The following is an 11,528-nucleotide window of genomic DNA, read 5'->3' as shown; positions in this document are numbered from 1 at the left end:
AATGGAAAATCTGTTGAAACGCGTGGGAATGATTGCGATATATTGCACTAGAACCGATTTATTTCTTTTTACAGAGCTCTACTATCATTGCTATCTTTTTAAATACAGATCGTATGCTGATAATTAATTTGTTATGGTTCTGAGATTCAGCTCCAAAAAAGACTATAATGGACAAACGGAATGAGGTGGTCGTACAGCCATGGATCAACTATTTTTGCTTTGCTTCAGTTATATTTATGTTAAAACGCAAAAGAGAGAAATAGTATCTGCTCAGGTCGGACATATTATCATTTCAAATAAACTGTACGCACATAGAAATAAATAATGACGGCTTTAACAGATTTCCAATGCTCATTTAACCTATACAGCAATTAAGACTACTTTGCATTGGTAAATTAATATATTAGAGATGTAGTTTACACACTTTGTTAATTGTTTTAAGAAACCTTAAAGGAGAAAATAACTAATATTGTTCACAAACATCGATATTAAAAAAGAACACCATGAAGATTAATGCATTTTGCAGGGGACAGGTCTTCAAAAGAACAATACTGATTATAACAAATTATGTTTTATGCATAGCTTACTCTTTTGAAGAACTTTCCAGCTTCCATATCTGTACTATTATCAGTTTTATAACCAGTTTAAATCCGTTACATGGAAATTTAAGTATGATATAACAATAACACAATATGCTAAACAAATATTATATGCTGGATTTTCAGACACTACTTGGAAGAGAAGGCTTTGCATATATTGTTCCAAATCAACATTATGTTCCTTTGCAGTCAATGTTGCGTTAGGAAAACCAGCAAGGCAATCGTCGTCATAGATAGGTATGGCAATCTGGGGTGATACGGAAAATTTTAGTTACTCCGCATCTTTGGCTGTGGACGGCAAAAAGGAAACGAACTTTAAAAACAATAGCTGTAGCAACACAGATGCAGGTCACAGCAGTGCATGGTGGGAAGTAGATCTTGAAGGTATTTACTCTATCACTCGAATCAACATTTACCAGAGATCAGATGGTAGGTAAAATTAATTAGCGTGTGTTCATTTTCAGTAATTATGATATATTATTTCATTTAGTGAAGACATGATTGACGCCAGAATATATATGCGGTGATTTATGTGTCGTTTTATCGTATTGGCAGTATGCTGCAGGAAACGTTTCCAAATCAATATAGTAGTATTAAAACATATCGTGAACTGAAAACTGTATTTATTATTTTACTGTCGCTATGTTTGTCTTAGTTTTAATACATAATTCGCCCAATACTGTTTTGTATTCGGACTACTTGGAATAGTACACTTGATCGTAATGTCCTTTCTTTGTTATTGACATGTACAAGAATTGTACACTGTGACAGACTCGTATATATTTGATTAAATCTCAGGAAATGTAAACATCACTACACCTATTATTCGAACTTAATCGCTCAATTACAGAATATATAAACACGGTCATGTAAAATTGATTTTTATTAAATATGATACACACCAAAAAACACAGATTCTCATCAAAGTATAAGGTCTGGAAAATAATAGGTATAACGTGTAAAGTACATGATCTTGAACTGTGCTTTCAAGTAAGGTAATTCATCGCTACCACCTGCAATTCAAGTTAGGTAATTAATCTTTACCACCAGCGTAGTAGATCTGAGTGTAATATTGGACAACTGTTAGCAAATGTATGTCACGCGAGTGAGGCATACTCCAGATTGTTGCTGCTAGGGCTGTTCAGACTAAGTTAATATTAGTATAATCCTTCACTCTATAGCACACATATCATGCTTAGACTGATGACGACATACGCTTAGGACAATCGCTGTAGATAATTTAATAAAGCAACCGAATTATGTAAGTGTCTGACATTCATTGCCATACAAAAATTAAATGTTACTCTAAATTATCTTTGATATAAACTGATCACCATGTCTCTCACGACTTCGCAATTGGAGTACTATATCTAATGTAAAGGAATCGTTTCGTTTCGTCAACTGAAAATTGTATTTGTTATTTTAGTGTCGGTTTTTTGTCTTAGTTTTCATACATAATGCGCCAAATACTATTTTTTATTCGAAGTACTTGGAATATTACAATAGATCATTATGTCCTTTCATTGTTATTGACATTATAATAATTATTGTACACTGTGACAACTTCGTATATATTTGATTAAATCTCAAGAAATGTAAACATCACTACACCTATTATTCGAACTGAATCGCTAAATTACAGAAGATATAAACACGGTCATGTAAATTTGATTTTTACTAAATATGATACACACCAAAAAGCACAGATTCTCATCAGGGTATAAGGTCTGGCAAATAATAGGTATAATGTGTAAAGTAAATAAGCTTGAACTGTGCATTCAAGTAAAGTAATTAATATGTACCACCTGCATAGTGGATGTGAGTGTAATATTGGACAACTGTAAGCAAATGTATGTCACGCGAGTGAGGCGTAATCCAGATTGCAGCTGATATGACTGTTCAGACTAAGTAAATATTAATAGAATCCTTCAATCGGTACCACACAGATAATGCTTAGACTGATGACGACATACGCTTAGGCCAATCGCTATAGATTAATTAATAAAGCAACCTAATTATTTGTGTCTGACATTCATTGCCATACAACATTAAAATGTTACTCTAAATTATCTTTGGTATAAATTCCTCACCTTGTCTCTCATGTCCTCGCAGTTGGAGTACTGTTTCTGATGTAAACCAATCAAATTAAATGTTAGTGTTTTCATAATTACAGTGATATTAAGGTACCTTATTATTAACTCTCAGGCACACTAGAATTTAACTGTAGAATACATGACTTTGTACAAAGTACAGTAGAAGCAATCGTCAAACGTTTCTATATATAATTTAAGAATTTTGTTTCATCCTGGATGTGATGGAATTTACATTACACATGAATATTGTTTCACCTGCAAATCGTTTTATAAAGAACGCCCTGATATGCTCTCATCCATTAATATTCATTCTGATTCTAATCCTCATGAGGCAATACAAACTACATGCACACATGTATAACAAACTTAAGGAAATAAATATTTCAATGGAGTACGTACGACAATATTAGCAAATGTCCTCCTAGGTGTCTACACTCTTCTCCAACATGTTATTTGCCCGAAGTTTTACAATGCATATACTATAGGTGCATTTGTAAAAATAGTTGCTATAACCGTGTGTTTGACTAATGAATGACGAAAAACGATTGGACTTAACTGGTATCAATTAGTCTGCTTCATTTGTCTGCATTTACTATCACACGTCACTAAACGTGTCTCGTTTGTGAAGGAATATCCGAAGTTTTGACCTAATATAACTCTCCCACATAGTGTGGTAGTTCAACAAATAGATCATTTACGCACATAACATTTTGAACTTTTTTAAAGGCTGGATGTCCAATAGTTATTACCATTGCGGGAAGACACTCCCCAGGAACTGTTATTTAGACACATTGTTTCTGATTTCAGAGTTGATATTTCAAGGACATTTGCATACAGGTGCATCAATGATTGCTGAGTTTATTTTGGTCCAAGACAGTGCTATCAGTTTAGTCAATACCATCATCATTATATGTTCTCACACCGTAAATTCAAACTATGAGTGCAGGGATGTTTCGTGCAAATTGTCTCTCCTTATTCTGGATATAGAGTAATTTATATTTCTTCTTTGAGGATGTGAAATTTTAACTGGCTCGGATGGGGTAAGAAATTTTTAATCCGACACACAACTGTAAACTAGCAGCTTTCTTCCTAGCAAAGGCAAGACCTTCAGCACAGCCGACAAATTGTTAGCCAAGAATCGCAAGTAGCGGTAAATTGATTAACACAATTAGTAATAGCTTGTCGTGTTGATCACTGCTTTCGGGTTTTTGGGGCGACTTGGGGATAGGGTAGTGTATTTTTGTAGTACTGTAGTAGCCAATTATTTTAATGGGACAAAATACATGGATTAATGACTGGTAATTCTAGTGATATGGCTGTGTACAATAAATAAAATGTTATTGCTGATGTCTTTATGCAAAATATCACGCTCTAATCGTAATACAAAATGCGCCTCAGACGAGGGAGTTATGTTCGAGATTTGTCCATCCTGCATGATAAGCTCAGTTGGCCCTAGTTGAGATGAAGTTGATGTACGATGCTCATAAACACTCTGGTGTTCCATATACCTTTACTTTGTATTTATTTGCTCCATCCCAATTTGAACTGGTACAGGTACACCCTAATTTCCTGCATGCCCTCTTTTAGCCAGTGGCTTGTACTTCATGTCGGTGTCAGCTACTGTTGAGATCTGCGCCAATACTAAAGGATTGTCAGGTGGAACCAGCCCTCCATAGGTCTTGGTCATGCCTGCTCCATCGTGACTTGCCATTGATATTGATGCTTTGAAGCAAGCTACAAAAATTATACAATATGCTAAATAGCAAACCAGTGATGCACAGAGTGGCTGATAATTATGTCAGTTGCAATATGCATTGAATATTTTGCACTTAATTGTGACTCTGACAGCAAATATCGACACATAATAGTTTTGAGTGAATTTCAGGGAAACGTTATCCATGAAACAATACTGCCATTATGCGCTATTACGCACCACCTCCTTGGAACGAATTCAAAGTGATTCACACGTACTATTATCACCACTTTCGAGGACGTTAATGACGTAAACCTGACGACGAAATTTTACTTGCTTTTGCTAATTGTAAAACTAAAAGCGTTTTGAATGTTTTATATTGGATACCAGCGATAACAGCCATAGGAATGGATTGGAACTACCTAACCAACTGACGTGATTCTGTCTGTTGGTAAATATGGATTTGAAACCGTCGCTCCTACCTTAGCCAGTTAGTCAACCTTTGACAGCTTTGGTTATGCTCATTTGAACCACTGGGTCAAACCCATTCGATGTTGATAAAACTCTATTGCATAATTACCTGTGTCCAGACAAAGGTTTTTTTTACATTGCTTAATCATTAATCAATGTCACCATGTTGCCAAATATGGGTCTATGCTGCCATTCGCATTGCCCATTTATCTAGCTACACTGTCGAACCAGCAGCCAATAATAAAACAAACTTCCGACATAAAATTGAATAAACATGAATAATAAATATGTATATACAGACAATGAACCATACTAATTATATACCTTTAACACGTATTTATTACAAACGTATCATTTAAATACATATTAACCTTAACTTCTACTTCAATACAAATACATTAACAGTAAACTAGAACAATGGTTAGCAGTACCAGAAACCCTGGACCAAACAGCTCGTATGCGACATCGACGATAGTTATCATGAATGCGAATTAATCATTGTGTGTGTGTGTGTGCCTTTGTGTGTGTGTGGGTGTGTATGTGTGTCTCAAACGTACACTTATAGAGCAAGAAAGGGAACATAATATAGATGTTAGCAATGAACTCGAGTTAGAGTCCTGAACTGACATAATTATTGACTGAAGAAGCTGGTTATCTTATTCTGTGTTGAAAGTTTCATACGATAATCAATATAATACTAATTGTAGACGGATAACCCTAGCAAATATCTAAAATATTATAATATGATATGGGGTACGATGACATCTCAACCGCACATAAATTATATACTACAATGATACAAATGATTATATAATTCCATTCTTCTAAATAAGCACTTAAAAGGTTTTAGATTATTTTGAGTCTCTGCTCTAAAAATAAGTAACAGAGAAGAGTGAAAGACAATAAGCTTTGCAAAATTTGAAAAATGCATTTATTTTCCCAGAATACAAAGTGAAAATGAGAAAAAACAACCTACGGTATTGCGAATAAAATCCACAAGTAATCCAAGAATAACAGACTTAAGTCTAGTAATTTAAGGTCCTGAAGAAGAATCAGTAAAAGTTCAGAAATAATCTCCAAAATTAAGTGGATCACGTATATGTGGTAACTTATGGAGTGCTGATGTGTCAGCAGTCTTTTGTTGAATCACAGTAATATAATTCCAGGTTTGAATTCGCTATAAATTCCAATGAATGAATGTATCCATGAATTTCTTCAGATCACTTTTGTATTCCGAGAGAAAATAATCACTTGAATTCAAGAATGTGAAGAAAAAAAAATCCAGCCCAAAACTCCTAGTCACAACGTATAATACAATTTAAAAGTTCTAGATGTTAAATCACGAATGATCAGGTCCTCACCATTAAAATGATATATAGTTCTCTACTTGACATCAGGTCACAATTAGCATTTTTTTTTTAAATTGCCTAATGGGAAATGACCTTCAGAATGATCCTGATGTTTCCAAACATCAAAACCATATCCTGTGAAATTCACTTAGGAATATTCAAATCCCTGACCCCCAAAATATATTTACTTCTTCTGTTAATAATAATTTTGATATTAAGCTCGTTAACATACAGAATAATTTAGCTATATATTAATTGTTGACATAAAATGAGAATTTAAAAAGTCAGCCAGGTCAAGCAGAAATAAACTCAGTTTTGGAAATGGTCAAGTCCAGCATATAATGTTACATTAGATTAACATGTAATGGAATAAAACAAATTAAAGCTTACAAACAAGCACTTAAATTAAATATCCATAACAAGATATATCTGCTCGTGATTGGTGTCGTTTTGTCGGTGTGGGTTGATAATAAATGTTAAGAGCTTTTATAGTGATGTATTTCAATATCCATTTGTCAAATATAGTTTCTTGTGTCCCACGTCAGAATAATCAACGCTCTACAACATTTACATTGAATCGTATGAGATATGCAGGAAATATTCATATATGTTTTTATAGCGTTTTGTTACGCCATACTATTCATTTGTCAATGCAAGAGATGTGGATGGTGTTGGAAATGTCACCAGTCAGCATATTACTATCGAAACTTACGCGATCCACATGGGTTGTGCCACTTGTGTCACAACCGAACCACCCACACATCGTTTATATCTAGATTTTCCCTTAACAGGTAAGAGTTATGGGTGATATGGATACACCTATAAGTAAGATTTTGATTTTGAGGAGTCAGTTTGCTTTCAAACTATGTTTATAGACACACTATGCTAATGGAACTTTGCTAAGAGCAAAGAATGGATCATATAGGACACATGGTAGAGTGAGCGCATGCGCAAAACCTGTTAATTTATTAATAGGGATCGGAATGTGATATTTATGCAAATTACCTTATTTGCTGCCTTGTTATTTTTCATTGTCCTGATATCAGCTATTATTTTGCACACATTATTTCACACATTATTGAGATTTTCAATATTAAACTGATAACATTATATTGATATAGTACTGTTGTAATAAATGAATACAGACGATATTCATGCCTGGAATACCGACCCAAGCAAGGGAGAAACATATTTAAATCCTGCGTTAATACGGTTGTGCATTATTTCCCATTAATCAATTTGTAATAGTGTGTTTGTGTTCATTATCTGCTTTTTTCATTTCACATTTCAAACAAACTATTTGATATATTCCAAGTATTACAGGGAAGATGTAATTAAAAGACTAAATACATACAATAAATCCTCAAAGTCTTTCCATGTAACTAAGACGTAATGTGGCTGATCATTGTGTTGTTTCGTCAAATGTTTTCTCTTAAAATAATTTCGCAATAATTTATATTCAATTCTTCCAACCAATGAACAGTATTTACATACAAATCTCTTGTAACACGGTAGATATTTATTCCATAATATTAAGAAGATATCCCAATGAAAATAAAACAGATGCGCTATTTGAGAATCTAACTTTCACACCATTTTATATATATGAGTTTCACAGGTATCTGTTATCTTTTACCATAATAGACTAACACTTGCTTGATAGATATTTGGGGACAAATATCTTTAACAAGTATCCTGCCTATCGATATGTACCAAGACATACTGAAGCTATTGTTAAGCTTGTCTATCAATGTTCTGCTTCAATATTCTGTGAGATATTTCAAACTTTCTTTCCTAAGAGTTCCAATGAACCATTAAGCCACAATAAAATTTTGTTCGAGTTTCGTGGAATAATACATTTTCATCTTCGGATTGTTTTTATCTGGGTTATTATTATACAGTATTTATTGTTTATCACTGTTTACATTTTTCACACACATGACTTACAATATATATAAAATTATAATTTCTAGATCGGAGTATATAGAAACAATAGTGCATCCTAAATAATTAAAAAAGGCTTCAGAACTTCCAAGAAATGGTATATTTTGTTGCCTGCAGCCCACGTAAACGTTTTAAGAACTTTTAGCAGTTTTAAAGTTTCAGCATATGCCATACAGTATGCTATACTTATAAGTAAATCTGTAATTTTAGCAAAATATGTAGGTCCGTAATAAAGGCCAAACAAAACAAATGTGCATATTACACCAGGAATGTACAATTAACGGAAATAGCCAAACGCATAGTGCCCGATGCTTGATATCAATGTCTGAACCAAAGTAGAGTCAATTCAATACTATGTTATGAGAAACAGAGCAGTTACTTTTAGTATTATTCATGCCATATAGCCAAATAAGGTACATATATGTGTGGATCGGTGCACGATTATTTTTATATTTATAAAAGTTGATTAAGACGTAAAATTTCGATAATACATTTTAAAATACTAAATATTCTAAGACTTTACCACGTACGTTGTTGTTATGTTGTATAACGATTATAAGTCTATACTGAAAAGACTGTTTGAATAGGTTATAACTGTATCATCTACTTTCACTCTGGTACATTAACTGTCATAGACCTTAATAGACCACTACGAAAAGGAAAGTTGATGTATTCTTAGAAGTTAGACCAATTTAAAATTTTATTTAGGGATATTCCATATTTCATTAACATCCAGATAGCTGAATGTGAAATAATTATACTTTATGTCCACTAATTTATATACAATTACACATTATAAACCAAAAAAGTGAGTGAATGCAGGCAAAGTTGTTAATCAAATTTCGATCATAAAACCTTTCTTGTAGTTGGTTGAATTCGCTGACAACAAATAAAAGATTTTGGCTCATTAATGTACATTTTGTGTGATGTACGTTGTTGGAATATAACAAGATTTGTGAACAGCTGGCAGACATGCAACTTTCTTATGTGCTCTTTATTAATGTATGTATGTATGTATGTATGTATGTATGCATCTATGCATCTATCTTTCTATATATCTATCTATGAATCTAACATTTTTGGTCAAATATATATATATATATATATATATATATATATATATATATATATATATATATATATATCGGTTTTTTTTTGTCAATTCCAAGTTTTGCCTGTCCCACTATTATTTCATAAAAGTAGACTACAGCAATATTAGATCAAGTTTAGTGAAAACCAATAATTACAATAAGCATCTTTGACTATGTGCCAAACTGACATATCCGTCAACAAAACGAATTATTGGTTATTCTATCGCATTTATGTGATGGTCAATGAGAGATAGGTAAAAGAGCAAATCGGACTATATTTGTTATACTTAGCTGTTTTTATATACAGCTATCGATTCTGAAAACCGTATTTTATATTACAGGTTTCACAGACCATAATGTAGGATCAACGGTATCAGGGAAGCTAGAAAATGATTCTTACGAAGTCCTCGCTACTCTGGATAGTAGAGAACTGTTTACATTCACACCTAACTCCAATAAAATATTCAAGGGAATACGAGTTGATCATTCAGGAACGAAAGATGTTTTCATATGTTTATGTGAAGTTGAAGTGTTTGTAGGTAAGATATGAATTTTAAAATATAAAATCTCTGATAACTTAACCCGCAAACACGCATATATAGGCAAATGTCTTTTTCGATCTAATTTTGTTGTTAGTTTCGTGCTGTTGTGTTGTCACTCCAAAAAGTACTTTGTCTTATTGTCATACCTTAATTTTCAATGAGACGCAGGCATCGGCTTCACAATAATATAACAATTTTAGGTATAAATGTATTTCTGTAATAAATTAATCAAAACGTTTACCTTATAAGTTACATTCATATGTATAACCTGCCGTGTATCCTAGACGTCTTACAGCTATTATGCTTTGTTGTACATCATTGCATATATATTCAGTGTTATGCATATTTGATTTGCTTTGATTGCTAGTTGGTTTTAATTTTTTTTTTATGTTTCATTACAGGCCAGTGTAATGAATCATTGTATTTGGACTTGACCTTGTTCAATATATATTGTTATAATTGGTTTTATCTATATAAGGGAGTAATGTAGCATTACTCCAAGCACTGGCCTAAGGAGAATTACTCTAAAGACTATATACTTATAAATATATATATTTTATTACGAGGATGTATATTAAGATCCCTATGGTTGACGAATGTAAGGACATTAATTACCACTAATAGTACTAGGACTATTCCAACCTTACCGCTAAACAAGCATATCAATAATTCGCTCCATATTGGGTTTCTGCTTGGTATCGAACCTAGGACCTCTGAATGCGAGATAAGACAACTATCGCCTGCCTGCACGTTCCAGCACGCATACTACCACGGCCACCTCCACATCACCAAAAAATGATGTTTCGGTTGCCGTTCATATACGGTACTAGAACGTGCAGACACTCTCGAAACTTTAGATATATATATATCGTATGTCCTAAGATACCTTGGCACTGGCAAAGTTAGGTTATATCTATATAAGGGAGTAATGTAGCATTACTCCAAGCACTGGCCTAAGGAGAATTACTCTAAAGACTATATACTTATAAATATATATATTTTATTACGAGGATGTATATTAAGATCCCTATGGTTGACGAATGTAAGGACATTAATTACCACTAATAGTACTAGGACTATTCCAACCTTACCGCTAAACAAGCATATCAATAATTCGCTCCATATTGGGTTTTTGCTTGGTATCGAACCTAGGACCTCTGAATGCGAGATAAGACAAGTATCGCCTGCCTGCACGTTCCAGCACGCATACTACCACGGCCACCTCCACATCACCAAAAAATGATGTTTCGGTTGCCGTTCATATACGGTACTAGAACGTGCAGACACTCTCGAAACTTTAGATATATATATATCGTATGTCCTAAGATACCTTGGCACTGGCAAAGTTAGGTTATATCTATATAAGGGAGTAATGTAGCATTACTCCAAGCACTGGCCTAAGGAGAATTACTCTAAAGACTATATACTTATAAATATATATATTTTATTACGAGGATGTATATTAAGATCCCTATGGTTGACGAATGTAAGGACATTAATTACCACTAATAGTACTAGGACTATTCCAACCTTACCGCTAAACAAGCATATCAATAATTCGCTCCATATTGGGTTTCTGCTTGGTATCGAACCTAGGACCTCTGAATGCGAGATAAGACAACTATCGCCTGCCTGCACGTTCCAGCACGCATACTACCACGGCCAGATAATCGCGCACACATAAAAGGATAAGAATATCGCTAAGATATTTCTGAAAACGTTGCCTTCGAAATTTTGATGCATTTT

General features: G+C 33.5%; 1 protein-coding gene across 2 annotated transcripts in view; it reads left to right on the top strand.

Moving 5' to 3' along the window:
- Window positions 1-802: 802 nt before the first annotated feature.
- LOC149807848 (uncharacterized) overlaps window positions 803-11,528 on the top strand; it is a 97,227-nt gene continuing 86,501 nt past the window's right edge. For both annotated transcript variants that reach the window (XM_089946876.1, XM_089946815.1), the window contains exons 1-2: window positions 803-1,028; window positions 9,582-9,779. In XM_089946876.1, coding sequence (XP_089803002.1) covers window positions 839-1,028; window positions 9,582-9,779 — 388 coding nt within the window. In that variant the 5' untranslated portion in view covers window positions 803-838. The remainder of the gene's footprint in view (window positions 1,029-9,581; window positions 9,780-11,528) is intronic.

This window comes from Sinohyriopsis cumingii, chromosome 1, assembly GCF_028554795.1.
Source record: "Sinohyriopsis cumingii isolate HCF-2022 chromosome 1, ASM2855479v2, whole genome shotgun sequence".
NCBI lineage: Eukaryota > Metazoa > Mollusca > Bivalvia > Unionida > Unionidae > Sinohyriopsis > Sinohyriopsis cumingii.
This window is presented reverse-complemented; position numbering and strand designations above follow the sequence as displayed.